At 56.4% G+C, this 19,127-nt stretch overlaps 6 protein-coding genes across 6 annotated transcripts; all 6 read left to right on the top strand.

Moving 5' to 3' along the window:
* Positions 1–28: 28 nt before the first annotated feature.
* Positions 29–3,028, top strand: JKF63_05239 (uncharacterized protein; the record flags this gene model as incomplete). Its single annotated transcript, XM_067901207.1, has 1 exon — positions 29–3,028. One exon carries the CDS (start codon positions 29–31, stop codon positions 3,026–3,028), a length of 3,000 nt encoding a protein of 999 aa, XP_067758209.1.
* Positions 3,029–4,920: 1,892 nt separating this feature from the next.
* JKF63_05238 (uncharacterized protein) lies at positions 4,921–7,467 on the top strand (the record flags this gene model as incomplete). Its single annotated transcript, XM_067901206.1, has 1 exon — positions 4,921–7,467. The coding sequence occupies one exon, from the start codon at positions 4,921–4,923 to the stop codon at positions 7,465–7,467; it is 2,547 nt and encodes an 848-aa protein (XP_067758208.1).
* Positions 7,468–10,304: 2,837 nt separating this feature from the next.
* JKF63_05237 (uncharacterized protein) lies at positions 10,305–11,777 on the top strand (the record flags this gene model as incomplete). Its single annotated transcript, XM_067901205.1, has 1 exon — positions 10,305–11,777. One exon carries the CDS (start codon positions 10,305–10,307, stop codon positions 11,775–11,777), a length of 1,473 nt encoding a protein of 490 aa, XP_067758207.1.
* An 834-nt stretch (positions 11,778–12,611) lies between these two features.
* On the top strand, positions 12,612–14,732 carry JKF63_05236 (uncharacterized protein; the record flags this gene model as incomplete). The annotated part of the gene is made up of 1 exon (XM_067901204.1): positions 12,612–14,732. The coding sequence occupies one exon, from the start codon at positions 12,612–12,614 to the stop codon at positions 14,730–14,732; it is 2,121 nt and encodes a 706-aa protein (XP_067758206.1).
* Positions 14,733–15,685: 953 nt separating this feature from the next.
* JKF63_05235 (uncharacterized protein) lies at positions 15,686–17,026 on the top strand (the record flags this gene model as incomplete). Its single annotated transcript, XM_067901203.1, has 1 exon — positions 15,686–17,026. One exon carries the CDS (start codon positions 15,686–15,688, stop codon positions 17,024–17,026), a length of 1,341 nt encoding a protein of 446 aa, XP_067758205.1.
* A 618-nt stretch (positions 17,027–17,644) lies between these two features.
* JKF63_05234 (uncharacterized protein) lies at positions 17,645–18,472 on the top strand (the record flags this gene model as incomplete). The annotated part of the gene is made up of 1 exon (XM_067901202.1): positions 17,645–18,472. One exon carries the CDS (start codon positions 17,645–17,647, stop codon positions 18,470–18,472), a length of 828 nt encoding a protein of 275 aa, XP_067758204.1.
* Between the last annotated feature and the right edge of the window lie 655 nt (positions 18,473–19,127).

Here is a 19,127-nt window from a genome sequence, read left to right as displayed (position 1 = left end):
TGCACACTCACACATAACTCCATAATACATGGGTCTTTTAGGACTTCGAAAGTTCATCGACTCGTGCGGGTGCACCCGGTTGCTCCCCGTGCCTTTGAGTGATGCGGAGGCCGAGGAGGAGGTGAATCGCCGCCTGCGAGTGGGAATCCATTCAGAGATTGTTGGCGAAGGCACTGGGGTCGACTTGTGTGAGCGGTATCCCGACAAGACTGAGGCGACGAGTGGGCAAGGCGGAGGTACCATCCTCGCGGCGCGCCAGCGCCACTTGACGTCATCCTCCCATGTGAGAAATGCGGAGGGCGCGGCGGTTGATGCGAGTGGCACCTGCACCCCGGTGGCCGATCACGTTCTTGTGGACATGAACTGCATTGTACACTCCTGCTTCCACCATCAGAATAGCGAGAACAAGACAAAAAAACAGCTCATCCAAGAGGTGCTGGAGCGGCTGCGTGTACTGGTCACGGAGGTAGTGGTGCCACGCCAGTCCCTCAGCCTCTGTTTTGACGGCCCCGCCCCGATAGCAAAGCTCCAGACGCAGCGACTTCGACGACGAAAGGTTTCACTTCTGGATGCCGGTGGCGTGCAGCAGCTCAACACGCTCTCCATCACTGCTGGATCGCTTTTCATGATTGAGCTTGAGAACGCCATCGCGTCGCAGTTTAAGCTCAACCGTGGCTGTGGGTTCCTTCGCAATCCGTGCCCGGTGTACCTCTACGGTACTACCGTCATGGGTGAAGGTGAGGCGAAGATTTCTCGTGCCTTGGCCTTTCTTGCGTACGGTTCGGGTGGCGTCGCAGACAGCGCCGTGCAAACGCCACAGGACGCAGAGGTGCCTCGCACTGGCAGGGGCATTGGTCACACTAAGGACCGGGGCAGCAACGGCGGCGGTGGTAGTGGCCATCAGCGCAACAGCCGAGCGGGTAGTCGAGGCGGACACAATAGCCACGATTATGTCGCCACTACACCGTCTCTGCGCTGTCGCCCAGACGACTCCGTCGTGGTGATGGGCAATGACATTGACCTCGTCGTAACATGTCTCGGCGCCACCGCTTTTCACAACTTTAGCATCATCAGCCCCTCCTCTCTGCAGCTCATTCGCGTCTCAGACATTTTGTATTTGTGGCTGAAGGCGACCTCCGCCACCCGCGGCGACACGCCCTTCTCGCCCTCGCAGCTACCCTCCATCCGCATCGACTTCGTATTTCTTTTCTTGCTGAACGGCGGCGATCACTACACCGGTGCTGGAGAGGTGGCCATGGGCTTGTGGCGGCGCTACCGCAGCGTGCGGGCGGCATACCCACACAGCACACTGGTCTCGCCGAGCCTCGACGCCATCGACGTGGACTTCCTCGCAGATGTCGTGCAGGCCTCAGAGTACACAGGCTCGTCAAGCATCGACGTAGGCATGGACCTCCTCCGATCGGCGCTCTGGTCTCTCTATACCGTAGTTACAGGTGTGTGCCCGGACTACCACTACGTGCCAGCGCCGGCAGCGCCGCAGTTGTGCCACCTACGCGCCGCCGCAGCGCACTGCCAGCGCACCAAGACGCGTATCCACCTTCTCAACATGAAGCAAGAATCGCAGCCTCTGACGCCGCTGGAGACGTACGTGGCGTTGATGCCGACAGAGGCGACGCTGCCAAAGAGCATCGTGACAGGGCTTCACAGCAAGGCGGCTCATCGGTCTATCCTGAAAACACTCGAGACTAGCAACGACACCCTCGCGATCGCGATGGCTGCCAAGGACGCGGTTGAGGTCTCGGCTCCCTGGCTCACAAAGAGCGAGCAGTACCTTCGCCAATTCACATCTCCGGTTTTGCTGAACGCAAAACCACCGCGGCGGCGGCTGAGCCGCCATGAGCAGCATCGCATGTTGGCGACGCACGGCCACATCCAGGTCGAGGACCCCGTGCCCGTGGTGCGGCCGATTGCGATGCCAGAGAAGATACCCTACTTGAACGTGCCCTATTCACCCCAAACGAAGTATCTAGACTTCTACTGTCCATTTGACGTGGTGACGGCGCAGTTGCAGGGCAGCGACGGATGCGACTACGCCACTTCGGAGAGCCACGCCAGCGGTGGATCTTTCACACATCTTCACGGGCGCGCCGTGTCCAACCGCCCCACTCTTTTCTCAACAGCGGTCACTCCTCAGGACAGGAAGCCCGTGCGTTTTAGTGGCGGTCGAGGCCCAGTAGAGGATTTACAGCGGTCTAATAGTTCCACCGGCCGGTCGACCGAACACAGGCGAGTCTACCTGAACCACGAGGAGGCTGCCGAGGAGGTGCGGCTACGCGAGCGCAGTTCTGCTTCGGCGAAGCTGCAACGCACTCTCGAGATCACCTCTGGCATATTGGAGAGAGGTCAACACTTCACGACACCACAGCAGCGACGGATGCATCGTCGGCTACACCGTCTGCAGCAGGCCGAGGCAGCTGAGTTGCGTTCGGTTTTGGCCCGAGAGGATCGCAAGTACGCGGCCCGAACGGAAGCGCAAGACACACGCGACCTCGAAAGTGAGTTGCGGCAGTTCTTGGGTGACGATGCGTCTCCGGAGGATGTTGCAGCGTTGATGAGTGCTACGTCAGATGATCACGCAGTCGTTGAAGTCGCAGCAAGCCGCAGGGCTAACGCGGTGGCGGGTTGCAGGAAGGCGAGCGCGAAGAGAGAGACTAAACATAATCCCGAGAGGGTGGGTGTCGCTGTCGCCGCCAAGGCACTGCGTCCGCGAGACGGAAAGGTCGACAAGCAGAAGGCATACAAGCCAGACGCTGCCGTCATCGGCAGCGATCCGGATGTGGTGCATGTTGGGGACAACAGGACGGCACCCTCATCGACCGCTAAACAACGAAAGAGGCGTCTTACTGTCGCGTCTGCTACAGAGAGCCACACTCGAATGGTGGGCGATGCGTCGGCGGGCGTGAAGCGCCGCCGAGACGAGCGTGTCGAGAGCCATGAGCGGTCTAGTAGAGCCCAACGCACCCCATCAGAGCCCCTGAAGCGGAGGAGGGCTCTGTCTAATAACTGAGTGACTGTGTGTGTGTGTGTGTGTGTGTGTGTGCTCGCTAATATCTTTTGTTGAGTGCATCGGGATGGTGATGCGGATAGGGTGATGTGTGTGTGTGTGGGGGGGTGGTGGTGGTGGTGGTGGCGGCGACTCCTGGGGCTTTTTTGGTTTCACGTTAATGCTAAGGTATATACGGCGACAGTACGATGCGGGAGACGGACATCGAGGGAAGGACGGACGGGGGTGAGGAGGGGGATGAGGGGATGGAAGACCGACCGTGATGCCGCGGGTATAGGCTTATACGGACAAATGCTTTGATGTTTGGTTGGGCGAGGCGGAGGGGGGGGGAGGGGGCACAAGAACACATACAAAGGCAATAAGAGCAGGGGTGTTGCAGATGGAAGAGGAAGGTGAGGTGAGGGGGGGGGTGGGAGAGGAGGGGGGGACACTAAGACAGTAAGACCAAGATAACACTCCCTACTTTCATGCGAAACCTTCAACGACACTCGAGTTTTCTGTGTTGTGTTGCCCGTCTGTGAGTGTACTGGGGTCTGCTCGCTTCTTTTTTTTTTTGCCCCCTCTTTCTGTGTAGGCGCGCCAGTGACGAATGTGGCCCCCCTTTTTTTCACCACGCTTCCATCGCACTGGAGCGCACGTAACAGCGACCGCGCTTAATCTTATGCAAGCTGATAAAAATACTTTTGAACTCAACGGTAGCTACACATGAATAGTCGAGGAGAGTACGCCCAACCTTGTCGGTTGCAGCTCAACAACAACGCAAGCGATGGCTGTCCGTGTTGGGGAGGGCGAGGTGCCGAAAAAAAAAACGGATTGAGCGAGTGGTTTGGAGGTTCTCGCGCTCTTCTCGCAGCGCGGTGCGTTGTGGAGTTTAAGGGGGGGGGGAGATAGAGGGATACCGCGATGTGCTCTCGCAGTCGCACCTCTGCACGCCCTCGAAACGTCACACTACGCAACAGCTTTACTCATGGGCACATACGGCGACTCACTCACTATTTTTCTTCCTTACAGAGAAACACGCGTCTAGGCTTGAGCGGGAGTTCTTCTTCATCCTCTCCCGGGGGGGGGGGAGACGATTGTGCGTGTGCGTGCGTGCGTGTGTGTGTGTGTGTGCGAAGAAGCCTTTGGGCATCGCTCTTTTGCCAAACCCATGCCCCTTGGAAAGAAAAGATCTTCACTGTATGCATGTCTCCACCCCGCACATCATTGTCGTGGTTGTGGCATTGCATTCTGCGGGTGTCAATCTTCGCCTCAGAAGAGATACACACGCACACACACTTTCGCTGTTGGTGCTCGAATCCCGGACTCTTTTTTTTTTGTTTGTGGCGGGTGGCGTATAACTTTTCTTTCAGCTCCGTTTCCTTGTCTCTCCCGCCTCCTCTTCCTTCCCAAGAGCAAAGAAACTCGTCCAGGGGTCATCATCTCTTTCTCCTCTTTACCCACAGACCTTTTTATTACCGCAAAAAAAAAACGCTACAGCTCGACGTCTCTACACCCACCCGCAGAAACACACGCGCGCCCCTCCCTCCCCCCCTCTCTCCCCCATACCTGCTTCTACTCAGCGACACTCTCTACGTCACAGAATAAATGGAAGCGGAGGAAGGGGAAAGGCAAAAAAAAAACAAGAAGAAGGAGTAAAAAAAGAACAAAAAAGGCGTCTGTGTGTGTGTGTGCGCTATAAAAAAAAAACTTGTGCGCTCAAAGTGCATCGCAGTGACGCCATTGCTGACGTATTGCCTTCAATCTTTCGATTGCCTGCAATCTCTCCCCGCTACACCCTGATTTATTGTTGCATACGCGGGTGGGCATTTGGCTTACCGCGTCGTGTGTGTTCCACATTGGATGTGAGACAGAAACAAAAAAGACAGTCCAATACGCGCGCGCCTCCAGCGGAGATGAATGGAGCAACACCCCACTCTTGCGTCAACACGTATCGCAACCAAGTCTCCTCTGTCTACAAGGACATGATTGTAATGGAGTCCGCCATTAACACCACCAATGGCAAGGGTCCCAGTAGTAAGAGCCTAGGGCGCACAGAAAGCCCGCATGGTGACGCTCCCGCTGTTGCACACCGCACGGGCTCAGATGGTCTTTCTGCTAGGACTGTTGCGAAGAGGGCGGCGTCACCTGGGCCCAACGTCTCGGTGTTGCTGAACAAGACGACATCCCCGCCACCGGCGCTTGAACGGAGGCCAAAGAAAATACTGAGTCGAAAGGTCTCAGGATCCACCGCCACACTGAAGTCGACGCCAGACGCGTCGCTCTCCAGTACACCGAAGAGAAAAAAAATGTCTGCTCAAAAGCCGCTGGGCAGTGAGGCAAAACGGGCATCCTCGAAAACAGCCCCGACACTAGCGATGATTGTCGACACCGATTCAGTAGAGTGTCCAGGGCAGCAACAGCGATCTGGGGCACCGTCGGGCGTGGTGCTCAAAGATGAGGCTGACCTGGAGTCGCTGCATGCGCATTCCCGTGCGGGCAGTGATGATGTACGCGGCGACGAACTCGATACCGACTTGTTCTCTGCGACCTTTCCTGTTGATGCGGATGGTGTAGGTAGCAGAGGCGTCAGGTCGCGTTTGGCAGCGCCAGTAACCTCGCTCGCTGGGAAACGGCATACAAAAACTGTAATGGTACCAGGGGCTACCAACGGCGCAGGTGCCGCTGCACTCACTAGCAACGGGCACAGCAGCAGCCGTCGCGCGGGTACAGCTGGTGGAAACGGCGGCAGTCACCATCATAGCGACTGCACTTTGCGCTACCGCACCGATCTTGACAAGCAGGTGATTCACTTCATGTTCGAGCGCTACCACGACGAGCAGACGCACCCGACGAGCTCCACCGCATTGTCATCACCTCCGCTTATCACCGACACCACCGATGTCGAAGGGGCTGGCGGACAGGCGGGCGAGGGACCAGCTCATCCAAGGAAGAGCTCGGGTCCAGCGACGCCGACAACCACCGCTGCAGCTGGTTCCTTTCCGCAGACGCGTACGCAGCGCTGCAACGTGGAAGAGGTCGTCGTCCCTGCAAACAGTGAGGGCGAGGACAAGAACATCGGCCTCGGCAATTGGCACTTGTTTTGGATGCATGTAGGACGCGTCCGCCATACAGTTTGTTCAAGCACGTTCAGGTGGCAGGAGCACCACATTGTGAATCACTTCCCCGACCACGCGGAGCTCACTCGCAAAGACCTCATGTACAAAAATATCAAGCGCTACTTGCGAGAGAACCAAGCAAACAACTACGCCCAGCTGACGCTCTACACGGCCACGGATTGGGTCTCGGCCTCAGCCGGCTCCTCCACGTTTTCGTCGGCTGACGGCGCACCCGCAGAGCCGCACCGCTTCAGATCCTTCTGCTTTGCGGATGGCGTCCCTCTCACGTACAACATTCCGAATGACATGAACATGTTCAAGGAAAAGTTTCAGAAACGGCGTGGGACGCAGTGGATTGTCAAACCGACATCGCGGTCGCAAGGCAAAGGCATTTTCCTAATCGACGACGTCCGCTCTCTGGAGCGCTGGATCGGTGAGAAGAAGGAGCCGGATACCTCGGCCGCCGCCTTTGCTCCGGGCTCTGCTAACCGGGCTTCCCTGGTAGCACCGTCGGGGGCGCAGAGACCACGCGCCGCGCTCTCGACCGGCGCCGAGGCAGCGGCGGCCACTGCGAGCGGTAGCGGCGAAGACCTGCTAGCCTGTCCGACATCACCGAAGGTGAATGCGACCAACACCACCACGTTTCAAAGCACAGCCGCCGGCTCTGGCGGCGGTGGCAGTGGTGTGGCTGCTGGGTCGTACATTGTGAGTCGTTACATCTCCAACCCGCTTCTGATTGGCGGCAAAAAATTTGATTTGCGTCTGTACGTTCTCGTCACGTCGTACAAGCCCCTCGTTGCATACCTTCACGAGGATGGCTTCGCCCGGTTCTGCGCGACGCGCTACGCTGGCAGGAGCCTGGCTCAGGAGGACCTCGGCTCTCACCTCACGAATGTCTCCTTGCAGAAGAGTGACGAACACTACAACACCTCGCATGGTGGCAAGTGGTCTTTCCAGAACTTATTTCTTTACGTGCAGAGGTGGTATGGGCCGTACACGGCGGAGGGCATGGTGAAGAAGATACAATTTCTTATCTACCACTCCCTCAAGGCTGTGGAGCCGATGGTGTTCAACGACAAGCACTGCTACGAACTCTATGGTTACGACATCCTTATTGATGACCACATCAACCCCCACCTGATCGAGGTCAACGCCTCGCCGTCCATGTCGACAACCACAGTGTCGGACCGGCTACTCAAGGAGCAGGTCCTGACAGACGTGCTGAAGATCATCCTTCCACCTGGCTACCCGGCTAGCAGTAAGAGAGTGCCATACTGGGAGTATCGTCTTCGCACGGATGTTACCACACAGCTGCAGACAGGATTCACGTTACTTCAATTCTAGGGTGGTGAGAGATGGGGGAGGAGGAGGAGGAAGAGAGGGCGTTGTGCATTGTTGGGAGTTCGCAGGATTTCGATGCCGTACTCATCTCGAGGTGGTTCTGCCGGCCTGCCCCCTCCCCCCCCCCAAAAAAAAAAAACGGAAAGACCGTGTTTTACTAAATAGAATTCTGGCTCTGGTCCCATGAAATACACGCACACAGACACACACATACAATAAATATATGTATATATATATATACATATACAGTTGCTCCTCATCGGTAGGTGCTACTCCTGTTCGCATATGTCTGTGGCATACTCGAAGAGCTCTCTTTCCCCCTCCCACCGTTCATGCAAACGGATTGACATAAAAGGGGGAGTCGGAGGGGCTTCGGCACGCCAGCGTATGATGCCTATACGTGTGTTGACCTGCTTTCCATCATACGGCTTGGTTAGAAAATATTCACACGTGCGCGGGGAGGGGGAGGGGGCAAGCTATAGGACAGTGAAGAACACGAGTACAGAAGTGTTTTTTTTTGATCTTGTACATAGCGACCCGCCGTCACCACTGTATCACGCTCTCGCCATTTGCCTGCTTCCGCCCGCGCACAACCAACCACTACTCTGCTATAGTGTGTCTAACAAGCACTGTGGTATGTTTCTGGCACTGATTTTCTATTTCTTATCCCCTCCGCTTCTCCCCTGAATATCCCGCGCATCAACATCTTGGCACTCTCCTTGGGGTGGCCCCTGCCCGGCCTTCGCAAGACCCCCCCTCCCCTCCCACCACCACCACCACCACCACCACCACCACCAAGGCAGTTGGCACTGACTAATTTTCTGGAAGACAGAGAAGATTTCGCAGGCACGCACTCACGCAGTTACACGAGCAGGCGCGGTGCTGAGGTTTCTATAGCTAGGCCAGTCACCAGCAGTGGCACCTTGGAGCTCCTCGTGTTTTTTTTTCTCTCGTGGTGGTGCCGCATTTGGGGCACGCGCTTTACTCGATAGAGTCTTTAGTTTTCTGATCTACTCTCGTCCTTCGTACCCTTTGATTTTTCATTTTTCGGGGGAGGTGTTGCTGGATCGTTATTATACACGCAGTTCACACTGCATACCATCGCGTTATTCTGTGTGTGTGTGTGTGCGTCTGTTCACCTTAGCACTAACTCCAAACCTTTTCGTTTGTCTCGTTTTTGTTTTTTCTGCCTTTCATATTTCAATACGCCCGCCCCCGCCCCCTCCTCCCCTCCCCTCCCCCCGCCCTTCCTTTTTTTTCTTCTTTTGCTTCCCAACTCTCCGTAACACTCTTCTTCTTCTTCCACCGCCCCCTCTTTTTCGTCTCTTTTCACCTCTAGCCCGTTTTCTATAGTCTTCCCTCGCAGCCACCACCATCACCATCTTCTTGTACCCGCTTTTCGCTGTTGTTGTGCGTGCTCCGTGCGTGTCGCTCCTTTATTTCAATAGCCCTTCCCCGATATGTATATGTATCGGAAGAAATCGACCACTCTTCCTCTTATCCCCCCATCCCTCCCCCCACTTTTTTTTTTCTGGTTGGTACGTGTCTGTGTGTGTCTCAATTGATTCCCTGAGGCTGTTAGTTTTTAGTGTTTCCTCTTTGCTCTCTTCTCTCTCTCTTCCCCCTCCCTCCCCCCTCTCTTCCGCCTATTTTCCCTCACCTTTTTCTTTGCACAGCCACACGCGTCCACACTAAAATCTTAGGTGCCCCCCGCCTCTTCCCTCCCTCCAAAAAAACAACATCAATAACAAAAAAAGGTCAGTGGCCCCATTCATCTCTCCCCCCATCTTTCTGTTTAGTTTACGCAGACGCTCTCTGACCACCTTGTCGATCTCAGCTGCGCATATGTGAGGCGAGACATTGTGTGTTTTGTATGGGTCTCCTGTGCGTCGCTGGTGACGTTTTTTTTTCCTTTTCGCCACCGCCTGTCTTCCTCCCCCCCCCTTGTGCTCTCCCATTTTAGGTTCTCGTTGCTGTGAGCTGGGTCTTGGATGTCCAATGCTGTGCAGCACTTGAAAATTTTCTTTGTTCTTATATTTTATTGCATATAAAAAGAAACGAAAACAAGAGGAGGGGAGAGGAGAAGAGGGACCCTCCGTAGCACCGCACTGGTTATCTCAGTGCTCAATTTTAGTTTTTTAGTCATCGATTCAATCGGAAAAGTCGCTTGGAATTTATATTTGTGCACTCCCCCCCCTCCCCCCCCCCCCACACACACACACAGCATTAGTAGTAGTAGTAGTAGTAGTAATAGTAGCAAGCTTGTTGTAGTCGTGCAAACTCTTGTCCTACCTCGGAGGAGGTGACTGTAGTGCACCTGGGGTGTAGTTGCCGTGTCTCTCGGACTCGTTTTTTCCCCCCCTTTTTTTTCTTTTTCTTTCGTCTAGTGAGCTCGTGTGTGCGTGTGCGTTACTCCCCTTTGCACTCCGCCCATCCGTCCCGCTTGTCTAGTGAGGAGTTCAAGACCGGAGGGGTGTTGATCTTCTTCATCAGTTCATCTGTCCTATCATTTTTCTTTCTCTTCTCCCTCTCCTCCCCCTTCTTGCCTCCCTCCGTTTCTTTCGCTGCCCCTGTGCCCGATTTAAGCGGCGGGAGGTTGAGAGGGAGAGAGAGAGAGGGGGGGGGGAGTATCCCTGCCCAGCTTCTTTCTTCCGTGTTTGCTTGTTTATGTGCGCTTGCTTCCCTGCCTGCCTGCCTGGAGTCTGATCATTTTTATCCGCCCCCAAACCTCCGGACTTTCTTTCTTCCTTTTGAATTTCCCGAGCTTTTATTGGGTTCGCTTCTCGTCTCCGACTGGAGCACTTTACCGCACATCACCTCATTATATACCCCGGTTACCTATGCGGCCGACGTGTGCTTCCTTCATGCCCTCACAGCTGCCATGGCTCTGTAGGACAGCGAGCGCGCTTGTGCTGCCTGGCGTCGGCGTTATCCCCACGCGTGTGTTTTTTAACGATGGGGCGGGGGTGCGTCGGAGCCGTGCACATCATCTAGGCGTCTCGCTCTGTAGTAGTGTGTCATGTCACCGAACCCCAGCACGTACGTTGTTTGGCAGCTGGGGGCGGGTCTCAAAGACAAGCGCAACGTCAGCCGACAGCCAATACTCAGCAGCAGCGGAGGCCGATGCTCTACCGACGGTAACCGAAAGAGACACAACCCCTGGTGCCCCACAGACGTCAGCGCTCATGAATGAAGTGCAGCGGCTCCGCCAGCAGGTGAGTGACCTCAAGGAGGCTCTTGAGGCCAATCGAGAGATTGTCAAGCAGCTGTGGATCTTGTCGGCCGCAGATACGCAGCAGTTCCCGTGTGGCGCAGCAGCGGCTGAGGCACAGGTGTCGGCGCGTGCCTTTACCGCCGCTTCTGTGCCTGCAAAATCTCTGGACTCTCTTGAGCACCGGCAGGGTGCTTGTTATGTTGTGCGCACGAGTGAGGAGTTGACGGATGCTCTATGCGGGCACGGCAGCGAGCACGCCTGGCGCACGGTGGTGCTGGACGGCAAGCTGTTCATCCTCAACCCCTGCGCTCCCGTCGTCGTCGACCGAGCACGCGTCTTTATGGTGGGAAACAACGCTACCATAATTGGTCAGATTGCCGTGAGGGGCCGCGGTGCGGTGCTCTCCGCCTCGGATATCTTTTTCTTGCACTCAGCCGACATGGGGCTCCGAAGCGCCGCCTGTGGCGGCGGCGAGTCGAGCTTCTCTACTGTGGCGCCGCCGCTCTTGATCAGCCCGAGGGGATGCAACGACAAGAGTGTGCCTGTGGCACTTATGCCAGTGATTAGCGCGACAGTTGGCGCCAGTGTCCACTTGAGTCACTGCACGCTGAGCAGCGGCCGAGATGGCGTCTACCTGGGCATGGGCAGCCGCTCTACCCTCAACCACGTGCGCATCGTGAACTGCATCCGCGGATTGTACGAGGGTGTCGGTTGTCGCGCCTCGATGATATCGGCGTGCGTATTTCAGTCAAATCGGTATCACATGGTGCTGCTAGGGCCGAACAACAGCGATCGAGCAGCGCAGGTGTTCCACCGAGCATCGAGTGCTGGGGAAACCGCCGCGACGAGCCCGAACACGGAGAAGGCTCAAATGCAGGCAACCTATTCCGCAGTGTTCACCACGGCTGCCTCGGCCGCAGACGTCCTCCCGCCTGGCTTCACCAGCGACGCCGCCATCGCAACGCGAGAGAACAAGGCACATGTGGTGCTGCAACACAACCCCATCACGGACATTTACGAAGACTGCTGGTGCGCCGGGGCCAGGGTAGATCTCTTTGACCAAGACGCCACAGCCGGGCTCAATGATCCCCTCTTTTAACCTAGAGAGAAGCCCCTTCCCCCTCCCCCTCCCTCTCCCCCTCCCCCCCCTCTCACACACGCACACGCATACACACATGTTTTTTGGGGAAGATGCAGCTAGAAGGATATTCCTGTTGCTGTTTTTCTTTTGCGTCTGTGACTTTTCAAGTGAGGGAGTCGCCAAAAACACATACGCGGATGTCCACTCTCGCCTACACTGATCTCTTGCTTGCTTGTTGGCGTGGTTGCTACTCCTGGCACTGGATCGCCCCGCGTTATACGCATGTCGCTCTCCCAGTGTACGGAGAGCGAGGCACAACAAAGAAGCAACGAGGTACCGAGTGTTGCTCACGGTGAGAGAGAGAGAGCCTCACCCATTTATCACCCTTCTACTTTCTCCATGCCATCATGAGACACACTGATGACGTGCCGGTGAGGTCGCAGAGGTCCCCCCCCCCACTTGCGAACGCCACACACATTCCTCCCTTTTTTTTCAACCAGTACTCGGGTCTCTGCAGTGTAGCTTTGACGCTGCATGGCTTTTGCACTACGGCTCTCCTTCGCGTCTCTGCCCTTTTCACCCCTGCCCTTTTTTGTTGGATGGTCTGCCTCATAGTTTTCACATGCATGCGTGCAGACACACACACAGGCACACACACACTCACACACACTCACTCACTCACACATTCCTTCACCAATCCACGCATTAGCGGAGAGAGGTGGGGGAGGGTAGGGGAGGGAGAGGGGGGGGGCCTGACGCATGTGTTTGAGGGTGTGCACCTATTTTGCTACTTCTGCTCCTCCTTTCTTTCTCTCTGCCATCTCTCTGGAATATTCGATCAAGTTGAGTCGAATGTCGGATATCGACACCGATCGCTTCCTGGTGCTCTTCGGTGAGTGCCCGGGTGAGGGCGTGTGGTGTTGGGCCAAAACATATACGGAGCTTGTCAAGTGCGTGCAGGATGCCTGGGGGTACGACTTCACGCCTGTCTTCAAGTACGAGCTCCCGTGTATTTTGACCGACGCCAACGCTCACACTCGTCGAGAGGGGTTTTCCGAGGCGGAGGATGCGCAAGGGGGCGCGGCGATGAGTGAGGCAGAGGGCACAGGTCCTCTAGCACCCGTTCCAGCCAAGACTCGCCCCTCCACGTGTCTTGTAGTGCTCAATGACGCAGACGATTTTCAATTGTGGAGGTATGGCGGGGCGTACATGTCAGCCACAGGCGCGAGTGGCACACCAGGGGCCTTTGTTCATCACCACGGGTCGCCAGAGGGCTCTGCGGAGGGGATAATGCATGCGGTATCGCATCACATGGACTACTATCGGCCCGCCTCGGGGGCCCAATACACCGGCACCTGTAACTCCGCAACACGGACCCCGACGGCTGTGACAGCGCACGTCGAGGGGGAGCAAGAGCGCGTGTGGGAGCCACGCAGACTCACCTCCACCCTTTACGCCTTCAGCTCGTGTGCGCACACCATGAACTCGCACAGCGCACAGCCGCGGCAAATTGGCAGCAGCCGTCTCTCTAGCGACGGAGCTCACAGGCGTGCGAGTCCACCGGTAAGACGAGCTGACGCTGACGTCATTCAAGCACCGCTGCAGTGCATCCTGGACCCAGCTCTCATCCTTCGACTCGGTGTGACAGTGGTCTTGCGGCACAGCGCCGCGCCGGCGGAGGTGGTGTTATTCTCCGGCAACACACCCACCGGTCAAGGCGAGCTCCCCTGGGGTGCGTTGTGTCTCAAGGCTCGGCATGCATGGGGGGTACATTCGCCACAGTTTCGTTACGTCGACTTCAGCCGCGGTGTCACACAGATGCTCATCAACCACGTCAATGACTACCGCGCGTGGTCGCGTCTGGCGCAGCTGGACAACAACCGTGAGCTGTTGGTGGTGGAGCAGGCGCCGTCGGCGACCAAAGGCGCTTCATTCGCGTCTCCCGAATCGCGGACTGCAGTTTGCCGCTACTACGAGGAGGAGTGGCCGATGGGTCGGTACGGGTCTTCAAAGAGCGTGGCGGAGCTGGTTTCTGAGCTCAAAGCGCTTGAGCGGGAGGAGCGGATGGCTGCCGTGGCGAGGTTTGGAAGGGAGACGAAGACTCCAATCAGCGGCGACCTAACTGTTGTCACAGGGGGGGCGAAACCGGTGCAAGTTACGGATGCGTTATCTGAACCTCTCCCGATCGACGCAGCGTTGGTGCCCTTGAGCGAGAAGGCAACAGTCGCGCCACCGGGTACGTCTGACAGTCCGCCACCCCCCACTGAGTATTGTCCACTCCTGCTTCAGAAGTCACTGAAGCATTCGTTGATGACACCAGCTCCGCTCAATGGCCAAAGTCGCCCCTCGCTTTCTAGCACCGCCACTACCACCGCCACAACACCCCTCTGCGCCCCCGCCACGACAGATGAGAAGATCGATGCGGAGATCCGGGGCAGCTTTCTAGATGCCGAGCACTACGCTCGGTTGATGGGCCTCCTCTCGGCTGAGCGCCCCGATCCTGCTGTCGCCTCGGGTAGTGGGGGGCGGGGGGTAATCTCGCCCAGCGAGGCTGCTATAAAACAGTCCCCAGGAGGCGCAGAAGGGCACCGGGGCCGATCACGACCGCGGATGCTGGACGCACAAAAAAATCCCGCCCCGATGGGGACAGGCCCAAGGGCAGATGCCGAGACTGCATCATCGCAGTCGCCTTGTACGCATCTGATTACTCCGGCGAACTTCGGTGGTGACACCTCTGCAACGACGGCTCATGAGAGTGTGCCGTTGTGCACGCCCTTGACTAGCGCTTGTAAAAGTGACGTGTGGCAAGGTGCAACCTTGGTCCCGAACTCAAATGTGGTGTCCGTCGAAAATGCCGCTCTCGTCGGACACGAGCGGGCGCGATTGCACAACGCGTTCCTTTCGAATCATTTTCGCACACATTCACCCAACCCAGCCAGCGCACGTGGAATCGGTGCGACCCCGGTGTGGTAGGTGTGTCTGTGTGGTGGTGGTGGTGGTGGGGGATGGAGGGAGGGATACTATCTTGGTCCTGTGCAGCCGAAGCGTTCCGCTCGCGCTGTTCCCGCCTCTCGCTGATCAGAAGTTGGAAAATCATATTTATATTTCTTACCCACCCCTTTTTTCCCCTTTGAACCTCGATTTTGCTCATGTACAGCACCCCATCACTCTCACTCCTTTCCATTGCCCCCGCCATCTCGACACATGAATAAAAATGGAGTAGGTCGATGTTGGTTCATCTTGGCGCAGCACTGAATATATGTATGTATGTATTCAATTCTCAATGTCGCAGACTGTATCCTTTGCGATTCCCTCAGCAGCTCTCCAGCTGCGCCTTCTTGCGTCATTACATGCACCTATATACATGGTTCTGATGTGTGTGTGTGTGTGTGTGTGTGTGTGTTTGTGCGTGTGATGTGAGAGGCGATCTGGACAGTCACCCTAGGTCCTTCTACCCCCCCCCTCCCGTTTCCCTATATGGAAGCGTTGGTACACGCCATTCTCGCACGTATGGTCTTTCCGTAATGACAGAGCTCAAAATCAAACAAGGAGCATCATCGTGTGCGCTTTGGTGGCGTCGATTGGGGATGCACCCGGGGGGTTTCATGCCGGTCGCTCGCTCTCTCTCCATCTTTCTTTACCTCTCTCGCCCTCTCTCTCAATCACTCCCCCCCTTTTCTCGATATCTCGTGTTGCACATGTAGGCGCGTACATCAGTGTCGCTCTTCCTTTTTTCTCCGTGTCCCGATCTTTGGATCATCCCCCACACGAGCGTGCACACCTTCATGAGGGAAGTTTCACTCAGTGGCCACTCACCGACACAATTTTTTGATTCCTAGCATCATCGACACCCTTCTTTCTCTTCACACAGACTCACAGACACAGACACAGATACATACTCCTGCAGAGACCCTCTTCCAGGCGCCATGCTGGATTCTGCTACATGCCAGGAGGGGTCACCGCCACCCCTGAAGAGTGTGTCTGGCTCTCTATCAACAAGAGCCGCCGAGCCTCACTGCCCCGCTTCTCCGCCTGATCTCTCGTGTAGTGTAAATCCCACGCTGAACACCGGTCCCGCCGCGGCCGGCTGCGTAAAGCGCTGCCGCGATGGGGCCAAGGCGGACCTGTCCGCCACGCCATTCCGAATGGTGGAAAAGAGGTACAAGCTCTACGAGCTCTCACGGCGTGAGGCGCGTCGTCGGTCGCCGCCGCCGGAGATTGACCTGACCGATGTGGTGCAGTTGTACGACATCGAGGGCAACACCGATGAGAACAAGCGACTCCTTCATCGAGTCGTCCTCCCGCGGCAGTCACTACACTCAAAAGATGTACCACCCTCGGCGTTAAGCGGAGCTACGGAAGAAGAAGTGCAATGCTACACCTTTGCTGGTGTCCCTGGATTGCTTCTGTTCCCCGGGGTGTTGAGCCAGAAGGAGCAGCAGTACTGGTCCAGGGAGGCGGTGCTCAACTACGGCGACTCGACGCATCATCCCAACATCCTCAGCACCCACGCCAAGACGCCGCAGGGCACCTCCTGCTATCAGCCCCCCATGCGTTGGGCTACCCTCGGTTTTAGCTACAACTGGACGCAGAAATCGTACCACCGCGACCGCTACTCGACGTTTCCGTCTTCACTGCGCCAGCGAATGCGCGACCTTGTCTCCCTCGTGGCACAGGTCTCCCAGGATGGGGTCTGCTGTGACCACCCCGCCGTCTACGAGCCGCAGACGGCGATCGTCAACTACTACCCCGTGGGGTCGATGATGATGTGCCACCAGGACATCAGCGAGGAGACCATGGCGCAGCCGCTGCTGAGCTTGTCGCTGGGGTGCTCTGCTATTTTTTTGATCGGCACGCAGTCCCGCGAGGATGCCCCGTATGCGTTCCTCTTGAGGAGTGGCGATGTGGCGGCCTTCACCGGCCTCTCGCGGACGGCGTTTCATTCAACGCCACGCATCCTCGACGACTGCCCAGCTTACCTCACGGTGCCAATGGATGGCCTGACAGATGCTGAGCGGGACCGATATCAACAGCATGCATACTGTTTGCGCTCCAACCGCGACGGAAGCTTCTTGCGAGTGGACAAGACCCACATGACGGCGGAGGAGCAGGAGAGGTACTGGCGTTTGTGCATGCGGCACATGCGCATCAACATTAATGCACGGCAGGTGTACAATGAGCAGTGTCCTTTTCTCTTCGCCGAGGGAGACATTCGCGACAATGGAGGCAACACAGGGGGGAGGTGCATGACAGTTTTGGGAGAGTAAAGGGGAGCTTCAGGATGAAGCGGTGTACGAGTGTCATCAACCGTTTGGTTGTTGCCGCTTTGATGGCCCGAGTTTAACTTGACGTTGTGTGTGTGTGTGTGTGTGTGTGTGCGTGCGTGCCGCCAACATCGCGGAAACTCTATTGACCCCCTCCCTTCACCTGGCACTAGGCTGGTGGCGATCTGCTTCTCACTCTCACTCCCCCGTGTACGCGCTACTGCCTCCCTCCCCCCCTCTTTGGAAAGCAGGCACTGGCCTTGTCGCTCTCGCCGTCTCTGTGTTTTGTTACACTTCACTCCGGCACCCTTCCGATCTATTTTTTTTTTCCCGCTCTCCCCCCCTTTTTCTCGCGTTTGCATTCGAGGTGAGATCACCTCTCTCATCACCCCCTCCATATTGACCCGTATATAGATGGTCGACGAGGGACTTGTTGCACTCATCTTACACATACACACATATATAATATATACACATATATAATATATACACATATATACAACACTTACTTATACACGCGCGGGAGAGAGAGGGTGTGTGGGTGTGTGGGTGTGTGTGTGTGTGTGCCGAAAGCGAAGGGATAAAACACACACACACACATATATATATATAGAGAGAAGGATGATCCCGGAGGTGCTCGTTGATCCGATGATGCTTTTCTGCACCGCATGCATCTTGATGCCCCTGTTCATCGCCCGTGACTCTCTGACAGGCAAGATGGTGCGCGAATATTTCATGGAGCCCAGCATGGCATGCGCTCTGGCCGCTATTCCAGTCGCGTGGCTGATTGGCGTTCTCGTGCGCTGGCGTGTGACTCGTTCCCTCCGCCAGCGAAAGGCCTACCAGGAGGCGCACAAGGCGGAGGTGAAACACTCGGAGAGGATCAACTACGATCGCATGATGGCCCCGCTCTCCCACGGGGAGCGCGCTCGTGCGCGGTGGTACCTGCTGAACGGCATCATTATACACATGCTTATGGACGGCTGTGTCGGTGTTTTCAAGACAAACCAACTGCTTGCAGTAAACTACGCGAAGGTTGATGCACGGTATGCCAGCGCGCTTGGCAGCTTCCAGGGATCTGCCGTTCACGTAGTCTCTCTTATGGAGCTCATTGTCAAGGGTCCTCTGTGCGTGTTGCTGTACTGGTCTTATCAGGTGCGGCACCCCATGCGCGACGCCCTCGAATTTTTTATGTGCATCACACAGGCGTACGGCACCATCGTGTACCTCGGTCAGGAGTTTATCAGCGGCGCACCCAACCTCGACGTCGACTACGCGCTCACCTTCAGTCCGCACTATCTTTTTTACTTTTGGTTCGCCAGTATATTTGGCTGTGTGCTGTACCTTCTCGTGCCCACCGTGCTGGGCTGGCGCAGCTACGTGCGCCTGCGTAACCACAGTGAATTTTACATGCAGCACTCCTACAGCTGCCTGGCTTCGGACATGTGAGCGTGATGATAGACGTGACCGGCGGCGGGGGGGGGGGTCAATGGAGGTCTGCAGTCGGAAGTCTCTTTCCTTGGCGGGAGTACCACCTGGAAGGAGATCAACTGGCCCCTGTCGACCGTTGTGTCGACCACCAGATCACCATATTTCCTCCTCTTCTTCCTCCTCCCCCCCTCCCCAACAAGGAGGGTGTCATTGCCAATATGCACACACACACACATCTGTACTTCTAATCTTTCATAGTTTGCGCTACATGTGCCAGTGTTGAAGAGTCCATTGTTAGTGTGTGGTTGGCAGGTGGGTGCGGAGGCCGACGCACACGACGGGGGACTCTCCTGTGCATGTGTGTGTGTGTGTGCCCCCGTACAAGGCGATGCTGATGCACTCTGCGATTGTTCGATTCCCTGGGACTAGTGATGTCATCTCTGAAAACCCCAACACACACACACACACACACACACACACACTTGTGCACATTTTGGAACACACTCACTTGACGTAATTTGTGGTTGTAAATACATTTTTGTGCCTATGGGGCTTTGATCGTATCGGGGTATGTCACTCCTTGTGATCGCAGCTACCAACAGTATCCTCCTCCTCCCTTTCTCCACTCCACTCCACTCCTCCCTTTGCAGACTCGACTGAACCTCCACTTTTT

Source organism: Porcisia hertigi, chromosome 16 (genome assembly GCF_017918235.1).
Source record: "Porcisia hertigi strain C119 chromosome 16, whole genome shotgun sequence".
NCBI lineage: Eukaryota > Euglenozoa > Kinetoplastea > Trypanosomatida > Trypanosomatidae > Porcisia > Porcisia hertigi.
This window is presented reverse-complemented; position numbering and strand designations above follow the sequence as displayed.